At 39.4% G+C, this 19,865-nt stretch overlaps 1 protein-coding gene across 2 annotated transcripts in view; it reads left to right on the plus strand.

Annotated features, from left to right (window-relative positions):
• Positions 1-19,865, plus strand: part of LOC147031754 (sodium channel protein type 4 subunit alpha-like) — a 159,917-nt gene that overhangs the window by 21,823 nt on the left and 118,229 nt on the right. The window contains exons 5-9 of one of the 2 annotated variants that reach the window (XM_085866918.1): positions 3,657-3,785; positions 13,600-13,691; positions 15,047-15,289; positions 15,381-15,447; positions 17,760-17,901. In XM_085866918.1, the coding sequence (XP_085723044.1) occupies positions 3,657-3,785; positions 13,600-13,691; positions 15,047-15,289; positions 15,381-15,447; positions 17,760-17,901 (673 nt within the window). The remainder of the gene's footprint in view (positions 1-3,656; positions 3,786-13,599; positions 13,692-15,046; positions 15,290-15,380; positions 15,448-17,759; positions 17,902-19,865) is intronic. The other variant, XM_085866928.1, reaches the window with a different exon arrangement.

Here is a 19,865-nt window from a genome sequence, read left to right on the forward strand (position 1 = left end):
GAGTATTGTTTGTGTGCAGGAGACCAGGTGGAAAGGAGACAGGGTGAGGAGGTTGGTAACATAACACAAGCTGTTGCACGTGGGTGGGGATGGAAGGAGTAATGGTGTGGAAATAATAGTATCAGAAGAGATCAATAAGCAGTTGGTCAGAGTGGAAAGATGGGAGCAACGGATAGTTATGGCATCGGTGGTGATACAGAGGCAAATGTGTGTTATGTCGGAATATGGGCCACAAACGGGAAGGACTGGGGCAGAGAAGCAGGAATTCAGTGAGGCACTGGATAGGATAATTGGGATAATTGAGCTGGATGTGATGCTGTGCATTGCGGGAGACTTTGACGTGTAAATGGGAATTGCAGAGCCAGGTGAAGAGGAATGTGTTGGTAAATTTGGTTGGAGAATGAGGAATAGAGAGGGCTGAGAGCTGGTGGAGATGGTGGTGATGAATGGGATGGCCATAGCTGGTTCATTCTTTCTTAAACAGGAAAGCCACAAGATTACCTATAGGAGTGGACAGCAAAGAACAGAACTGGATTTGGTGGTGGTGAGGAAGTGGCAGTTGTGGAGGGGTAAGGATTGCAAGGCAGTGGTGGGAGAGCATGTTACCACCCAGCACAAGCCTGTGTTGTTTGTGGTATGGATTAAGAAAAGGAAGGAGATTAAGAGCAGGGGTCAGAGGTGATTAGGTGGGGGAAGTGTAGGGGAAACATCATTGTAGAGTACAAGGAAAGGATGAGGGCCAGGTATGAGCAACTTCATGAAGAAGCGGAAGGTTTGGTGGAGAAGTGGGAAGAGGCGTTTATGGGAATTGCAGAAGTTTTGTGTGGAAGGATATTTGGAAAGGGTGCAATATTGATGGATAGAAACCAGGTATGGTGGATGGAGGAGGTAGCTAAAGCAGTTGGCAAAAAGGTTTGAAAGAGGTTGGAGAAGATCAGGGATAGAGGGAGGCAACCAGATGCAGGGTTGCTGTACCTGTATGGGCAAAAGAAGGAAGCAGCAAGGACACCTGTGGATAAAGCGAGGAATGATATGGAATAGGAAGTGTACAGCAAGTTGGAAGAGGATGGTGGGAAGAAGATGATCAATAAATTGGCTCATGGCAGGAATGAGGCTAGTAAGAACATGAAGGGGGTGGAGGGGGTGGTGATTATGGATGGTAGTGGGAGGCTAGTGACAGAGAGTGAGGGGTAGTATTGAAGGTGTGGGAAAGATATTTCAAAGAGCTGTTGAACCAGGAAGGAAGCAATGGTGAGCTGGAGCTACCACGTTATGTTATGTGGAGAGGAAAGAGAAACTGGTGGAGATCATGGAGGAGGATTTGCAGACAGCATTGAAAAGGAAGAAGAAGGGAAGAGTGCCAGGCATTGAGGAGGTGTGTACAGAGATGATAATTGCAATAGGAAAAGTCAGAGTCAGTTGACTGAAGAGGCTGTTGAATGTATTTTTGAGAGAGGATTCCATTCCGGAGGATTGAAGTACAGGGTTAATTATTCCAATTTGGAAGGGGAAGGGGGTTGTTCAAGTTCCAACTCCCTGGAAGTACAGGGGCAATACACTCCTAGATCATGCCATGAAGATGCTGGAGAGCATTATGGATGAGAGGATAAGAAAGAGGGTGGAGATGGAGATCGGTTAAGAGCACAGGGATTTTGAAAGGGTAGGGAGGTGACGGATAGGATGTTCACCCTGAGACAGCTGGTGGAGATGAGGTTGGAGGTGCAAGGTGAAATAGCATTGGGATTTGTGGACCTGGAGAAGGCCTAGGACACTGTCTTGAGAGAATGGTGATTGCAACATTGAGTGGGATGGGAGTGCCAGAAGCAGAAGTTAGGTTGGTGAAAGGGATGTACTAGGGAATGAAGTGAAGAGGCGTATTTGGTCCTAGGATGTCTGAGGAGTTGAATATGAACATAGGTTTGAGGCAGGGAAGCTCTCTCAGCCCACTCATATTTATCAGGGTGATGGAGCTGGTAAGCAGGAAGATAAACACGAGGGGTATTCTGGGGAGGATGTTGTTCTGGGAAGGGACAACAGAGGCTGCAGGTTTGCGAGAATAATTGTGGCAGGAGGATTGCGCGAGTGAAGAGGGTGGATGGAAGGAGGATGGATGAAATGAGGGTGGTAATTGGTGTGCAGATGAGCTTGACGGGGAGATTGGTGAAATGCTGACTGAAATGAACTGGACACTTGGTATGGATGGGGAAAGAGAGAATGGCAAAGAGAGCAGATAGTTGAAGGATCAAGGCAGGAGGAAAAGAGACCACAGTTGAGAAGGGAGGATTGTGTGATGAGTGATATCAGTAAAGTAGGGGTGGTTGGAGAGTGGAGACAATTGGCTGAGGCCAGAGAGAAGTGGAGTATCATGGTCATGGCAGGGCAGAAAATTGGTGCAATTGGACCTCACCCCTTATAAAGTGAAGAGGAGAAGAAGATGTTATGAACATGGTCAAATGAACTTCATATATTAATATCTGTTGGCCTGTCCTTCAGCATCATACAGTGCTTGAATCCATGAGGGGATTGAATCAATGATATTCTGCATGAGAGCCTGAGACAGATTTTGCCAAATGTGGAGCTGGTGTTGTTGTTTAGCCCCAGACAGTTCTCTCAAACAAGGCCGTGGCAAGGAGACAGCCGATCGATCTCGCAGGAGTGACCCAAAGGCCCCCCACATCCAGGATGGTGCACCCCTGCCTTCACAAAGTCAGGGCCATGACAGAGTTGAAATGAGGGAATGAGAGTTGGAGGGAGAGAGAGAGAGAGGAGGAAGAAAGAGGGCAAGGAGAGAGATGGGTGAGAGGAGGGGAAGAGGAGGGGAGGAAATGTAGGAGGGAGCTCATAAGGGGGTGGGGAGAGAGAGGAAGGGTAGGGGGGAGGGAGAGAAAAGGGACGAGAGCAATGCCTCACCACATGTCACTATACATTCTGGGAGGGAGGGGTGCCAGGTGGGGGTGGGAGCAAGAGAAAGAGAGGAGTGGAGCAAAGAGGGGTGGAGAGTGAGGAAGGGGGGAGGGGGAAGAGTGACCCCTCAAAAATTGAATGGAAATTTTTCAGAGTAAAATAATTAAAGTATTATTACAATATTTTTCCAATTCTGTCTTGAACTCATCGCTTTACTCATTCTCATCCTTCCAATATGTTAATTGTTCTTTTCATCTGTTCTTTCGTTAAGTTTATTTTGCCTTCCTAACTCTGGAGATTCGAATTCAAAAAATGTATTTTATTTCGATTTACAGAATCCTGAAATATATTTTTGCCCAGTGACTGACGACATGAAGCCATATTCACAAAGGGTTAATATAATCTCTCTTGATTTAATGTTATTCCACTTTATGTTTCAATGTTTTTATTGATCAAGGTTTGATTGTAATTTCAGTGTCCAAAGTCATCCTGTTAATATACATTTGGGCAGCACAACCTGGCCTGTGGAATGACACTAAGCCAGAGGAAAAGGCCATTCGGACCATCATGCAACACGCCAATCGTGCAAAATGAATTGTTTACATGCATATTCCTAATTTTTATTTTATTTCGAAACTTCTTTAATTGCCTTCAAGCAAAAAAGCTACATTTTACATGGAATTCCAGCAAATTTCAAAAAACAACATTGTACATGTCATATGATGATGCAGTGTGTATTTCCCTGTATTCAGATATGCATTCACTGGGATCTATACATTTGAGTCGCTTGTGAAGATTATGGCACGTGGATTTTTCATTGACCAATTTACATTCCTCCGGGATCCCTGGAATTGGTTGGATTTCAGTGTCATCATGATGGCGTAAGTTGAAACATTTTTAATAAGTGCTTTCTCAAGTAGACTTTGGGAAGAGGTATGGAAAGCATCAATGAAATCAATGAGATTAATTGAGGTAACAAAAGAGAATGGAACATGAATGGATGGAAAATAAGCTGGAGAGGTTATTAATGGCCTGATCTGTCTATATTTCCTTGCATGTCCATTTATACTTGTTTTAGTTGGAGCAAGCACCTTGTAGATCTCAGTGGCTATCTGGTTCAATACTCCAGTAGCACTGCATCGATAAATTTGACTATGCTTAAGATTTAACGACACAATTTTAATCAGAAACATTGAGTTTGAAACAGTGATCAATAATAATTGTCTTTTATGTAAAAACTTTTCACTTGAGCATTTGCATGTTTCCCTGCATTTGGCAATAGTTCTTTGTACTGCTGGATTTAATCTCTTGGATTCATTATTCCAATTGGTCATATTTCATTTTCTTGGTGTTAATCCTTCCACATAATTGTTTAATTGGCTTTGTCTTGCTTTTATTTAGTTACTTCTGTCATAAGATCAGTATTTATCTCTCTCTAAACTTTTCTCGAAGTCAGATTCCAATTGTGCAAAATCGCATCAACTAATTAAATCCAGTGAGGCCTCATTTAATGTTGGAGATGTGTTCCTGTAAAGTGTGACTTTAGATGAAATAACATGAAGTGAAGCAAACTTTAATGTAGACTTAATTATATAAATAGAAGTTAAGTTCCTGGGGGCATTTTCTGGTCAATAGTTTTCCACAAAAAATGTATTATTTTTGACAAGTTAAAATAAATTTTTAAATTTTAAATATATAGTATGAATAAGACAAAACTTACCTGAGATGGTTGAAGAGCTTAATTTTTTTATGGAGAAGGCTGCTGGGGTGGGGAGTGGTGTAATTCAGACAAAGGGGCATGATTGTCTGATTCTTCATCTGAGGATGAAACTGAGTAGTTATGAGGGATCTTCTTTGTACATAAAAACAAAATTATCCAATGATTGCTTATCCAAAATCCAATGAATGTTGATGTGAAAATGTTATGGATAGTGTTCCTTTACTTACTGAATTATTGCCCATATCTTTGAATATCTGCAATTTTGTCCCTTCTAATGGGAAAGCCAACATTGTGTAATTGTACGATATCAATGATCGCTTTGCAAGTGGGTATAGGTGATAAACTCAGTGAAGAATACAACATGCTAAGATGCAAAACAAAGTGGATTTTGGAATTCTCAAGACCTGTTGAGGAGTTTTGGGGTCATCGCTTTACCGTTTGGTCATGGCATACTACCACATATATTGCAGTAGATATAATTTTTTTAAAAATATTGTAAAGTAAAAGTTATTGCCCCTGAAAATTTGACCCCGCCTCCATCTCATTCAGGGTACCTCAATGTACTAAATATCAAAAAGATAGACTATTATATGAAGGAATAACAAAAATATGATATGTCGAATTATATGAAGGTTAAAGAAAAGTGTGACATTTACAACATTAGAAAAATAAAATATTTTTTATTATATCCACTATACTAGTCTTTGATGATGACATTATAATGTATGAAAGTAAGTGTCTATTTTTAAAAGTTTTCATATATGTACAATTATTAATTACATGAAATATAATAAAGACAAACGGTTCACAATGATAAATATAAAATTAGATGGAAGATCATAAATTTACAGTAAACCCTGAAATATCTTGGATTTTGATCAGTCACAAGCAACCTCTAATGTAATGATTTAGTTATCGCGCCATATAATTTCGACCTATTGTTTCTTCTGCACCATAAATAATGACGCCGAAGCGTAAAATGATGGAGAGGTAATTATTCTCAACAGTTTCAACTTTATACATAGAATTCGACATTACACATGTAATTGTAAATCAGCCGTGCTGCTGCGGTGCAGGTAGTAACTGAGAGATGCAGCACATACAGCACTGTACTGTATCTATCTCCACCTCCATACTACTTTTGGTGTAATGTTCCATGTAATTGGAATAAATTCCATTGTTTTTGGTTATTATTGCTCTGGATGATTTTTAACCATGGCTCCTAAGAGGAAAACTGATTATAGTGGTGAATCAAGTGCAAAAAAATCGAGGAAAGTAATGTCTTTGACTCAGAAAGTGGAGGTCTTTAATAAGCTTGGTCAAGGCAAGAGTGTGTTTATTTTACTTATTTGCTGGATTTGGAGCTACAGAACGATTTGTAAAAGAAACACCGCCATGTGAGAAAGGGAAATGATTTAACAGATTACGATAATCAGGGAGGCATGGTGGTGGCTTTAGGGCTGGCAGGATGGTCTTGAGGTATGTGCACCTAACTCTAAGCCATCTAGCCTTGGTATGGAATCCTGACCCAGCTATAAACTATCATCCTGGTGTTTCACAGGCAGGTTGATTCATCAATATGTGTGCTGTCCCTCAGATGGACATTAAACTGGGCATCCCATCTGCCGGCATTAGTTGGTGGATGTTTAATACCCCATGGTGTCCTTTACAAAGAGTATGTGAGCTATTGCCGGCACCATGAACAAATTCCAAATTATTGCCCTTGCTGCTGCTGGGAAGGAAATGGCAAACCACTCAGTATAACCTTTTCTCAGGAAGCTATGCCAGTGGCACTGACACTCTCTGAAGAGTATGGTACATGAGAGAGAGAGAGAGAGAGAGAGAGAGAGAGAGAGAGAGAGAGAGAGAGAGAGAGAGAGAGAGAGAGAGAGAGAGAGAGAGAGAGAGAGAGAGAGAGAGAGAGACACACACAGACACAGACACAGACACAGACACAGACACAGACACAGACACAGACACAGACACAGACACAGACACAGACACAGAGACAGAGAGAAAAAATAGAGATAGAGATATATAGACTTTAGACAAATTGCGGGTATTGTTTAATCTGCTTCAACGCAGCAGGAGACTTCATTACAAAGCTGATTTTTATTTATGTTACATGTTTATTTCAATTGTGATGGGTTTATTTTGGCTGCCACTGACTTTCCTCTAGATTTTCTCGAAGCCAAAGAACCTAACCCCTGATTGCCATAGGAAATTGGTTTTAACTATCGTGGTTTTGAAAATCATGGCATTTTCCAGGAACCCCCACGATATTTAGGGGTTTACTGGATATATCAATATCGATAAGTTAAAACATTATAATTGAAATGTGAGGAAACAATTTTATTTCTGAGGAATATACAAGGTAATTTTACATTTATAATACTGGTCAGGTATACAGAATATATTGTTATACAGGTAGGTTGTAAAGACTGAGGTACAAACACAAAAGTAATGAAAATTATGAACATTTTCCTGATGAAAATGTAAGTCTCCACAATGGAAATCAATCATCTTCATTATTATTTTTGACTATTGTTACCTCCGCCACTGAAGGTGAAGGAGGTTATGTTTTCACCCCTTTTGTCTGTCTGTTTGTTTGTTTGTCTGTTTATTTGTGTGCATGATATCTCAAAAAGTTGTGGACGGATCCGGATGATATTTGTGGACAGGTTGGATGTGTGACATGGACAAACTAATTAGATTTTGATGAAGATCCAAATCCGGATCCGATAATTTTTTAAGTGATTCTTCACCATTGAAAGATAGGGCTAAACTAATATATAGCACGATATCTCAAAAAGTTGTGGATGGATTCAAATGAAACTTTGTGGACAGGTTGGGGGTGTGACCATGACAAATTTATTCGATTTTGGTGAAGATCCGAATCTGGATCTGACTACTAGAATTTTAAAAGTGAATCTTCATCATTGAGAGATCGGGCCAAAAACGATATATAGCACGATATTTAAAAAATGTTATTGGGCCCGATATGTTCTCATGGATCAGGCATTACAGGGCGGAGGTACGCGTTCTACAAAGTGCCCTTCTCGTTTATTCTGTATTTGTACAGTCTTTTCCATTACAGTTTTTACACAACACTGTACATTCAAGACAATCATGATGAAATGTACATCTAGTACCATATGGTTCATCCACATCAGTTTTACAAGTGTAACCAATAATGTTTGGAAAGGTGGGTGGTGCTGAACTTGTATCAGTTGTAACTGGTTCAAGTTCATTAACCTTCTTCCAACCGTATAGTGTTGGGTAAAGTTTGATACTTTGTATAGTGTTCCACAAGAGGCATTGGAAATACACACTGCAAATTATAGCATGCACCATTTTCCATTAGAAGTAAACATGCTATGTGAAATTCACTCTTTGCAGGAGTTAATTTTCTTCATGTTGTATACTATTCAAAGCACAATGTAGTTCAAGACTGAGTTGCAGGATTTCCAGCAGACAAAGCTGCCAGTATTTTGGACCCAGCATTAATCAGCTATTCAATACTTATACTCTCTTGTGATCCAAACAAGGAAGCTGATGTGAGTAAAAGTTGGTTGAACGCAACATTTAAAATACAGTTGATTTACTCTTGCCAAACAAAGTGCCAATTGTGTCACAGCCTGTTAGATAACACGCAAATATGACAATTTTTTTCTTTACTGTACATGGCAGATGACATGCAAATATTTTTCTTAGCATTGTATGCATATCAGTAGAATTAAGACGTCAGTGCCATAAGCAACTAGAGAGTTCATAGAACATGATACCCTGTGCAATGTTCAAATATATACATTAATTTAAATCAAATAATGATTTTAAAGATCGTTTAAAAGTCTAGCGCTCCTGAAGCAGTTTTATACACCACTCTATACGCCACATTATGTAACATGTCCAAGTTCTACAGTACTGCAAAACCTGGAGGTTCTTGGAATTGACAAGAAGACAATTTGTGTTCTGTCATGTTCAAGCGTACAATTCAATTTAAATAAAATAAAGATTGTAAAAGTGAGATTAAAAAAAAACCATTAATTCTGGAATTTACTGTCTATTACACCACCCTGTCTCACACGTTGCATTCATTATTCATGCCTGTGGTTTTTTGTGTGCTTGATGAGATCCTCAAAAACAGTAAGTTTCCTGTTTGGAATGATTTTCAATTTGTTTGACTGCCAGGCAGGCAGATAGAATAAAAAATTTAACTGACTCCTCTGCTCGTATGCAGTCGGGATGAATGCAGAGACAAAGTACCGTTAAACGGGAGGTTTGTTTTCTGATCAATGTTCCGATTTGTGTTAAAAATATAACATTCAATTTAAATTAAGTTGTTCCTCGATCAGAAACTGACGTTTGTGGACAGTCGGACGGATGGACATGAATCAATTGCTTAACCCAGCTTTTCAGTTTGGTGTGTGCAGGGTAACCACTGAGACCTGTCTTTTTTCTGATAATTGCAATGCTGTTTGTATAATAAGAGTATCTGTATTACCTTCAGCAAGATTATGTTACAGCTTCTTTTCTGCAAATGGTTTCCTATCATGTACACAAAATGATTCTTACTTTTGCCATTGGATAGGAAAGTTACTTTGCTCTTTCGAATTGGAGAAGCTTCTTCATGTCACTGATGATTCATTTGTGTGCCTTTGATGTTTCAAATCTTTGGTGCTGAAAGTTCTGTGACCATCAAAAACAACCGTTACTGTTCTTTAATGCTCCTCTAAATAATTTTCATAATGTCTGAGAACATCCGCAAATTGTACCCATTTTGGGCCATGGAGGTCTCTGTGCCAATACACCACCATCAAGAACAAAACGGGCATCTTGAGGTTTAATTGGATTACGTTGACGGTCATGCCATCCAGAGCTTTACCTTGAGGTGGCTAGTCAGCTTTCTTCACAGAATGTTTCTGTGGGTGGAATAAAGAAGGTGGAATCGTGAATAATGTATAGCTCAAGCTGTGGGGAAATGTCTGCAAATCTGTTTTTACCCCTCAGCCCGAATTGGCTAAGGGATATTGTCGTCATAGGCGTTGTCTGGGCGTCCGGGCGTCTGTCAACTTTTGGTTTCCGTCAATTTCGAGGAGAACGCCTTGTCCGATTAAATCCATTTTTGCAGGGTGTGCTGGGGTTGAGTAGAGGAAGGTTCATTTCGAAAATGGGCATGCTACGATTTTCAATGTGGCCTCCATGGCAGCCATCTTTAAATTGGTTTCCGTCCATTTAGAGGAGAACGCCTTGTCTGATTAAATCCATTTTTGCAGTGTGTATTGGGGCTGGGTAGAGGAATGTTCCTTTCGATAATCAGTGCGATGCGATATCTAATATGGCACGGCTAGGGCAGCCATCTTGAATTTGGTTTCCGGACAATAACTTGAGAACGGCTTGACTTATTGATTTTATTCTGTCGAGGTATAATGCGGTTGAGTAGAGGAAGGTTCCTTTCCAAAATGGGCGCACTGCGATTTTCACTGTGGCCGCCATGGCAGCCATCTTGAAATTGGTTTCCGTCAATTTCGAGGAGAACGCCTTGTCCGATTAAATCCATTTTTGCTTGGTGTGTTGGGGTTGAGTAGAGGAAGGTTCCTTTCGAAAATGGGCACGCTGCGATTTCCAATATGGCCACCATCTTGAAATTGGTTTGCGTCAAGGGGCTGAGGGGTTACGCCCACTTTGCGGTGATATTTTTTAATGATAGTGCTGTGAGCAGTCGCTAAGTTGAGAGACTTTCATTAGTTTCACTCTCAATATGATGAGTGTTATCATCAATAACAAAACCGTTCTTCAAAACCCTCATAGTTACTGCTTGCTCTGATTTTGACATGACTAAATTATTTAATTATACATCTATGCTGTCTCTGCATCATATACATTCACCTTTTGCTGACTGTCATTTATTCCACTGAATGTATTACTCATTTCAGGATGGTGTGTATTGATGGGATTATGACTTGCCAAAAACTGCAAAATTTTGAAGTCTTTCAGGTCTCCTTTCATCATAGCATCAGAGATGTAATTGTGCTTTTTCACTACCAATACACGAAACTCCAGTGAAAGCAAAATAGTACATGGACTTTTACTGTATGCAGGATGTGTTAAAATACACAATTCTCATTGGCTCTCTGTCATACCTCATCCATGCATTAGCCCTCCTCTGCTCTTTGTAGATCTCACAAGCAACTGTTCCCCATAAATACGTCTGTTCAAACAAACACCAGACAACACCATTTCCTGTCTTCTCAGAAAGAAATTACCCTCATTCATCATGCTGTGTGCAATATGCAAATGGATATCATTTTTCTAGATGTCTCATCTGTTGAAGATACACTCGAGCACACTTGACATAATTATTGTGCACAGTATTTACAAAGGAAAAACAAAAAGGAAGCATATGCTCCACTACAGCCTGTAAATGCACCTGAGGTTCCCAGTCCTCTCTGTCCATGTAAACGCTTTTGTGATGTCTATCATCCATAGGTACATAATCAAATTATAAGGCCACTTGGAAGAGCGCAAACCTCAGCCACACAATGCCTGATCCAGTGGAACATATCAAGCCCAGTACATTTTAAAAAATATGCTATATGTCGTTTTTGGCACCATCTCTCAATGGTGAAGGATCACTTTTAAAATTAAATAATTCTCATATTCAGATGTTCACCGAAATGGAATCAATTCATCCTTGTCACACATCAAAGCTGTCAACCAAGTTTCATCCGAAACCGCCCACAACCTTTTCAGATATCGTGCTATATATTGGTTTAGTCCTATCTCTCAATGGTAAGGAATCACTTCAAAAATTATATTATCTGGATCCGGATCTTCACAAAAATATAATCAGTTCATCCTTGTTAAACAACCAATGTGCCAACCAAATTTCATCCGAATCCGTCCCCAACTTTTTGAGATATCCTGCACACAAACAAACAGACAAACAAACAAGAAGAAGATGTACAGAGCACGATACTTGCAAAATCCATAAAACATGTTTGACCTCAAAAATAATTGGTGGTTGAATTTAATGACAAAACATGCAACTCCTCTTAAAATTCCAAGTCAATGGGATGAAAATTGACAATTTTAGAAATTCCGTCGATGTTGACCTCAAAAATAATTGGCTGGTTGAATTCATTGACCTGAAATATAAAGCCTCTTCAAATTTAAAGTCAATCGGATGAAAACTGAGGATTTTAGAAATTTGGATCATGTTGAACTTTTGGTCTATGGTGACATCAAAAATAATAGGTGGTTGAATTCAGTGACCTGATATGTAAATCCTTTTAAAATTTCAAGTCAATCAGATGAAAATTGAGGATTTTTGAAAATGTGGCCCAAATTGGCCTTTTGGCCTATTTTGACCTTTTGACCTCTGTTTACCTCAAAATCAATAGGTGGTTTAATTCAGTGACTTGATATGCAAATGCTCTTCAAATTTCAAGTCAATCAGATTAAAATTGAGGATCTTAGAAATTCCTCCTCAAAATGACCTTTGACCTCAAAACCAATCGGATTTTCAGTTGAGACGACCTCTACAACATGATAAATTTTCATGAAGATCGGTTTAGAATTGGGATCTGTAAGCGATTGACAGACAGATAAACAGACAGAATAACAAAATCAACTGGTCAATATACTTGAAAAATCTTTGAGTTTGCAAGTGACAAACAGACAGGGATGAAAACACAACCTCCTTCCACCCTCGGTAGCTAGGTAGCTATAGCGGCACTCAGTGGAGCGCATACCTCCGCCAAGCTTTTTTTAATTTAAATTTTAATACTTATGTCAACTATACTAACACAGCACAATTGGTAAATGAATACAACAAACCAAACTATAACTCTCAGGTAGTCCCTGGCTTTGTCTATAAATTATGCAACGACCTTATAATTTGAAGAACTTCATCATTACATACTTAACTCTACTTCCACCACCAATTAAAAGTGCTTCCACCAAGTATTAACTCAGGTGGGTGGACACTTATCCAATCAAGATATTCTAGTTTTGTATTTTTAATTAATTTTCTGTAATTTGTTGAATCTGTGAACCTCCGCCATCAAAGATGGACGGAGGTTACTGTTTTCACCCCTGTCTGTTTGTTTGTTTGTTTGTGAACAGTATTACGGAAAAACTTCTGGACGGATTTCGACGAAACTTGGTGGGGGGATTAGGTATAGTCCAAGGATCATGCCATTAGATTTTGGACTTGGTCCAAAGTCCAATATGGCCGCTATGGCGGCCATTTTGAAAAAATATTTGAATTTTTTTTTTGCATTTCTACATGTTTTAAGTGATTTCCAACCAAAAATAAATAAATTTGTTAGAGAAAAAAAAAATTTGCAACTTTTTTTCATAAAAATTTCGATTTTATTTGAAAAATATTTGAATTTTTTTTGCATTTCTACATGCTTTAAGTGATTTCCACCCCCCCCCAAACAAAAATTTGTTAGAGAAAAAAAACAAATTTTGCACCTTTTTTTTTCAAAAAAAATTCGATTTTTTTTTTTTGGCATTTCTACATGCGCGTCGATCTAGTTTAGTTTATTCAATCGTGGTTCAGTAGAGTCTGATCCGTTTTGACCGACAATGAATAGGATATCAGGTTCACGTAAGTGACCCAGCAGTATTGGCGGAGGTTTTGCACTCTATCGAGTGCTCCCCCTCTAGTTTTTCACTTTGAAGTTGTGGTTTACGATGTGCAAATAAAGGTGGAAAAAGTATAATTTAATTCCAGGCTATAAGGCAACAAAAGTTGAAAATTTTGAAAGGGGGTGTAGATTTTATATCGGCACTGTATGTCAACTTGGTCAATAGTTTTAGCACACGTTATTGAGTTATGAAAACTTAACCCCCCCCCCCAACTCCCAACTCTCCCCACCCTGACTTTCATTGTAGCCTTTGTTATAGAGCTTTTTATCTTCTATTGTTTCACAACCTGAGTGGGTGTTGTCCTGTTACTGTTCCAGTTACATCACTGAATTTGTAGATTTGGGAAACCTGTCTGCCTTGAGAACATTCAGGGTGCTTCGGGCACTGAAAACGATTTCTGTGATACCAGGTTTGTATAAACATGATGAGAATCATAATGATGATTATATCCTGCTTTCCACCAACCACTCCTTCCCCCACTTTCCTCACCAGTCCCCCATCCCAAATCCCCACCTATTTTCAATAATAACAAACAACAACACCATGTCATTATGTAATGTTGTGCTTATATATTTCAAAATTGCTACTGCAAAGATGAACGCCATCTTTCGCTGGCTGATTTTGTGTTGAAATTTCAATGAAAATATCACAATCAGGATGTTTTTGGCAGGAAATTACTGCTGATATATGAATGTGCCTGAAATGTAGAATATGATAAATAGCAAAACAGGAAAGCTCATTTGGTAATGTGCTCTCCGTTGAGCTGTCCCAACTGGACTTGATCCCCGGTAGGATCCCCGATATGTGGTTTTGTTCAATAAATAATCCACAATTATGATGCAAGGGTCTGGCAGATTGGAGCACACCCTCCTTCGGATGAACATGTCAAGTCAGCTGTTTCATTTGCATTTATGTTGTGTACATTGACAATCCCAACGTATCTTTGAAACTAGAAAAATATAATTTGACGTGAATGCATCCACCCACATTTGATGCCAACCCACTGCTACACTTTGATCGCAATTAAAGGTCACGTGAAAGAGGGAGCATGATAAAGAAAAGAGAGACCAGAAGAAAAGAGACAACATCAGATGATTCTAACTCGAGTTATGTTCTGAAAAATGATTTTTAAAGAGCACGTGACCTTAGACCTTTGACCTTCTGAACCCAAAATGTAATCAGTTCCTCTTTGTATTAAAGTCCATACTTGTGCCATGTTTGTTTGAAATCATTTCAGTGGTTCACAAGTTATTGTGCCAACCAAGAAACGATAAGGGACGGATGGATGGACGGTCGCATGAAGGGACTGATTGACGGACGGACTGACAGATGGACACCTGGACGAACAACCTGAAACCATAATGCTTCTGGCCTTCGGCTGTGGAGGCATTAAAAAGCAAGCCATTGTGTACCAACAACCTGGGCACAAATTCTCTGCTTTGGGTTAGCTGTATATAATTAGCAATACCTGGAGTAGGTGTGAGTGCTCGGATATGAATATGCCAAAGGCATGATGGGCCAGAACGCCTCTTCCAATGCTTCCTTGTGCAATATATTTCCTTGTGAAATGACTGTTTTATAACTATTCAGACAATTATAGCCATCCCAGTTACATGATGTCATTCAATGCCTCATTACTGTCACACCACGATTTATTGCCAAACTGCAGCTCAGGTTTTGACTTTTAGAACGAACTGATCAGATCTCATACAATGTATGTGAATAGTTGTAGTAATTACAAAACTTAAGAATTGCTCATTTCAGGACTCAAAACAATCGTTGGAGCTCTCGTTCAGTCTGTGAAGAAGCTTGCGGATGTTATGATTTTGACAGTATTCTGTTTAAGCGTGTTCGCGCTGATCGCTCTACAACTTTTCATGGGAAATCTGAGGAACAAATGTGTCCTCTGGCCGCTGAGTACCAACATCAGCACCAACCCGGAAGGATATTACAGTGAAACACCTTACAACACTACCTTTGACTGGAATGAGTACATCAATAAAAGAGGTACACTTTACTCCTGTCGTTAGGGTTAGAGTTTACATTGAGCTGATGTGTTTATTCGATGTTGCTAATTATTATTCATGTCTACTTCAAGCAGAAAATCAATATTTCTTGGCTGGTTCAAGAGATGCACTTCTTTGTGGAAACGCCAGTGATGCAGGGTAAGTAGGAAGGATGGGTGCAACGTGCTAAGATAGGAATACAGTACATTGCTTATGCAGCCAGCTGTATTATGAGACCATTTACCATAAGATAGTGCTTCAAGTGGCCGACAAATTTTTCTTCGAGTTAAACATTACTTATTTTGTCTATTTTTTCATGATAACTTGCAGCTAATCTTTTCAAATGACAGAGACAGCAAAAATCTGGATTTGGAGTGGTACACAATTTCACCATTTACTACCAGTGTGCTGAACTCTAATAAGACAATCACTTCATCGCTATTAACCTAAGGGTCTATTCCACTGGTTTGTAATTCCTTTCATGTCATTTATGCTGCACAATTTATATTGCAATTCTATTTGTTCCATTTTCACACATATGGTGGACCTGCTTCAGAGGAACCAAAACCATCTGTGCAGTGCAACGGAGCGCACTTCAAATGACAGTGTATTCATTGAAATTTCCCTAAAACTCCATCTGTCCCCTTATATCTCTGTTTTACTTTCATAATTAACAAGTCCTATGGCCAGACCCATCTTGGTAGCCCATGTGGCTCCCGGTTATCTATTAATTATGGTCCTTTTAACCATTGTCCTGTTATGTTAAATGTGTAAAGTGATTCATGCAATCGCTTGCCTTTACCTCAGGGTATGGCACTAAATGAATCATTTAAACAACTCATTTTCCTTCAAATAGATCATATCATGAACTATGCTCTATATACAGAGACTTGGTGCTGCTGAAGCAGTTTCTACGGCTAAGGTTACAATCCTGGATGGGTCGCCACTCCGATACAGGAAGTCTGGGCAGGAATTTGGAATTTGGCCAGGATGCCAGTGATAACTCGCCTACTCTTCATGAAGGACACTGTGGGAACTTTAATGTCCACCAGCTAACAGTGTCAGACAGAACTCCCGTTTAACGTCCATCCGATGGATGGCACACACATTGATGACTCACTCTGCCTGTGAAACACCAGAATGACAGTTCATTGCTGGGTTGGGGTCAAACCCAGATTAGACAGCTTAAAGGTGAGTATACATACCTCTCGGCCATCCTGTGAGCCCCTGCAAATAAGTTATAACTGAAATAATTTTCAGGAACTGAAAGGTTTAACATCTCCAGCAAAATTGTTACAAAGTGCTTCAGTAATGTCACATCTGACGGTTCTGTTAAATAGACCTTCTGCACCAGGGGTATAAGACCCTCACAAAGTAGTGAAATGGTGTTTATAGTTGATGCATTCAATATTACAATTACTATTCTCCAATGATCACCCAAACGAAGCCGAACTTGGCAGTAGGGCATGCAGGAGGCCAAAAGTTGGGAAGAAGTTCCTTTACAAATAAAATGGTTTATTACAATGAAATACAGGGATAAAAGTAGACAAGACAATCAATAAATAATGGCACAGATTTGGCAGTTGACAGACACAGCGAGGGATGAAAGGAACACGCAATCTTATGTACAAGAGATGAATAGATATCATCCCCGAATGGCGCTGACAAATACCAGAACTTGCCCACAAAACAATGCGGCAGGCAAGGGATTGAGGCAAGCATGAAGCTAGTGGTATGCAGATGGCTGGTGCACAGGACTAGTGTGGCACAGGGCAACGAGGAGTGATGAGGTGGTGGTGAGGTAATGGTGGTCAAGTAGAGGGGGAGGCAATTTGTGTTCTGGGAGGAGGTGTCTTCCTCCCTGTGGTGCAGGTCCAACTACAACTGACGCGCTCCATGCGGTCATGGCCCTCGTCTGTGACCACCTGATGCACGGTGGGTCACTTTCATTTCCGCCCACTGTTTGTGGGTGGAGTCAATCTGCCCTACCCTGTGGGACGGCCTTGATCAAAAGTGTTCTACCAGTTCACCACCCCCCCCCCCTTTGAGGGGTCCGCAGCTAACCTCTCCACCATGGCTTTTGGCACACTCGCCAAACAGCCTCCCCAGTGCATGTTTTATAAGATCACTTACTTCGAGACAAATATCTGTTCCAAGGGGAATCTCACCTACGTGATCACATGGACTGAGCAATTCTTAATACAAGCAAACTATGGAACCCCTCTCCCCTTTCATGTAATAGTAACATTGAGATCATTGAGAAAATCAGCAACCTAATTATCAGTTATCACATGTTTAAACAGCTCTCCCTTCCCTTACATCCTGCAGTCACACCAACACTTTGGTTGTTATCATTATTGAAATAATTCCTGCATGAAGTTGCTTTTCATTGAGTAAAAGATGAAGAGAAAGACTTGAGATATGTAGATATGGTATTGACCACCTGTGTTAATTGCTGCTTATTTTAACAGTCAGTGCCCAGAAGGCCACACATGCCTCAAGGTTGGAAGGAACCCGAACTACGGCTACACCAACTATGACTCTTTCAACTGGTCCTTTCTTTCCTTATTTCGACTCATGACTCAAGACTATTGGGAGAACCTTTATCAACTGGTCAGTCTTTGAGCGATATTGGGAATGTCACACACAGTTTTAATAAGTCGTCACCCTATTAGTAATTTTGAATGACATCCCATTTCCCGTTCCCAGCATGCCGCTTTTGTATTTGTTATTGGAATGCAGACTAACTCACTGAGTAATAAGAAATAAAAGGTGATAGTGAACTGTCGGCTGAATGAAGATAGGTGGTGCTGCTGTTCCTCACTGTTTTGTGATAATGTTTAAACACTGCAGTTCCAAAGGTGGTGAGAACAGCATTAAGCAAAGCAAATCCTGAGTACCAGCCCACTTCAATTGAAAGTGTAAAAAAAATCATGCAATTAATTTCCATCATGAAAAAGTTCTGCACCCATCATAGTGGGAAAAATATATAAAATAAATAATTGTAATATACCAACCTGGATTCAAGCCGATGCTGATTATGCTCTTCAAGCCAATGCTTTTTTTCATTTTTCAATGCTCTCTGCAGTATAATATATAAAGAAATATTTGTTTTGACTGAAAATACTGTCCAAGCATTCCTGTCGATAATGTTGCTTATAACCATTTCATCAGAGGCAGATTATGATTTTTGGGGCTCTCGCACTCACTTCGCCAATGCCCTATGTTGCTTTGGACTTGACTGCAAAAAATTCGGAAGAATTCACATGTTTTTTGCCTTTTTCCCTCTTAGAATTTTTTTTTTTTACATGTTGAAGTGTTCCATTACCAATGGGCTTGCTATCGCTTGCCAAACCAGCCGTTCCTTATCAACCGTTTTGTTGGAGTGCTTGCTTGAGTGCTTAAGCCACATGTTCTGCTTGCAGCAGCCATGTCTGCCGAACCCGAAGTTGTGTTGCCATCGTCTTCGTCTGTCGTTGTTCCTTTAAATATTGGTTTATAGTTGGTAAATTTTTAACAAAGCAACTCCTTTGGCCTCCTTTGCTTGCTTCACCTTTCTCTTCAAGCCAGGGTTTATTTTAACGTGCAGTACTCCCCTACTTGTGCAGTTCTAAATCAATTTGTGCAGTCCGAAACTTTAAAATAAAAACTCCAATGTCATATAAAGAAACAAAAAGTCAATGCATGACCATGATACTGGAAAGCAAAAGTACCTTTATTTACTGTTTATATGACAAGAAGTATATTTTAAATTTTACATACACAAATCTATGCTGATTAGTACTTTGTTTTAAATTTTTTGTCAAATACAAAGATGGTTAAAACTTAAAACACTGTGTTTATGACTATATATATATATATATATATATATATATATATATATATATATATATATATATATATATATATATATATATATATATATATATATATATATATATATATATATATACATATATTTTAGTCTTACACATGCAAAATTGTACTTTGATTTACATTTTGTGTCAAACAGTACACGGTAAAAGATGGCTAAAACAGTAAAACTTTCATAAATGCAAGATTTGCAAAGTTGTATCTTGCATATAATCAAAAAACATCTTTTTTTCAATGGCGGTTCAGCCGTACCATTAATAGGTTACTATGCTTGACAAACCTGCACCGCAAGGCTAGGCCTACAGGCTCTGCCAGCGATCATCTGAGTGATGGTTCTGTAAACACGCACTGACCTAATAATTCACGCACAGCTTTGGGCGACTAGCGTATGAGACATTGAGTAGTTAGCAAGGCTGCTCCAAATTTCTGTGTGTTTTGAATGCACTTGGATATTTACAGTCATACTTTTAGCTAATGACACTAATTTTATAGACTCGAGTGAGGCATCCTGTGTTATGTACCTTGTCAAAGGATACAAAGGAACTTAAAATCTATAAAATGTTTTTTAAAAACCATTACAAATGCTTCTCAGACTCAGAGAATCTCAAACACTGGGCCATGGCACCTGCCTCAAAGATTTGTGTGGTTCTAAAATTTCCTTAAAATAAACCCTGCTTCAAGCTCCCACCTAAATACCACCAATC

Source organism: Eptatretus burgeri, chromosome 2, assembly GCF_056783735.1.
Source record: "Eptatretus burgeri isolate ZD-2024b chromosome 2, Ebu_testis_v1, whole genome shotgun sequence".
NCBI classification, from domain to species: domain Eukaryota; kingdom Metazoa; phylum Chordata; class Myxini; order Myxiniformes; family Myxinidae; genus Eptatretus; species Eptatretus burgeri.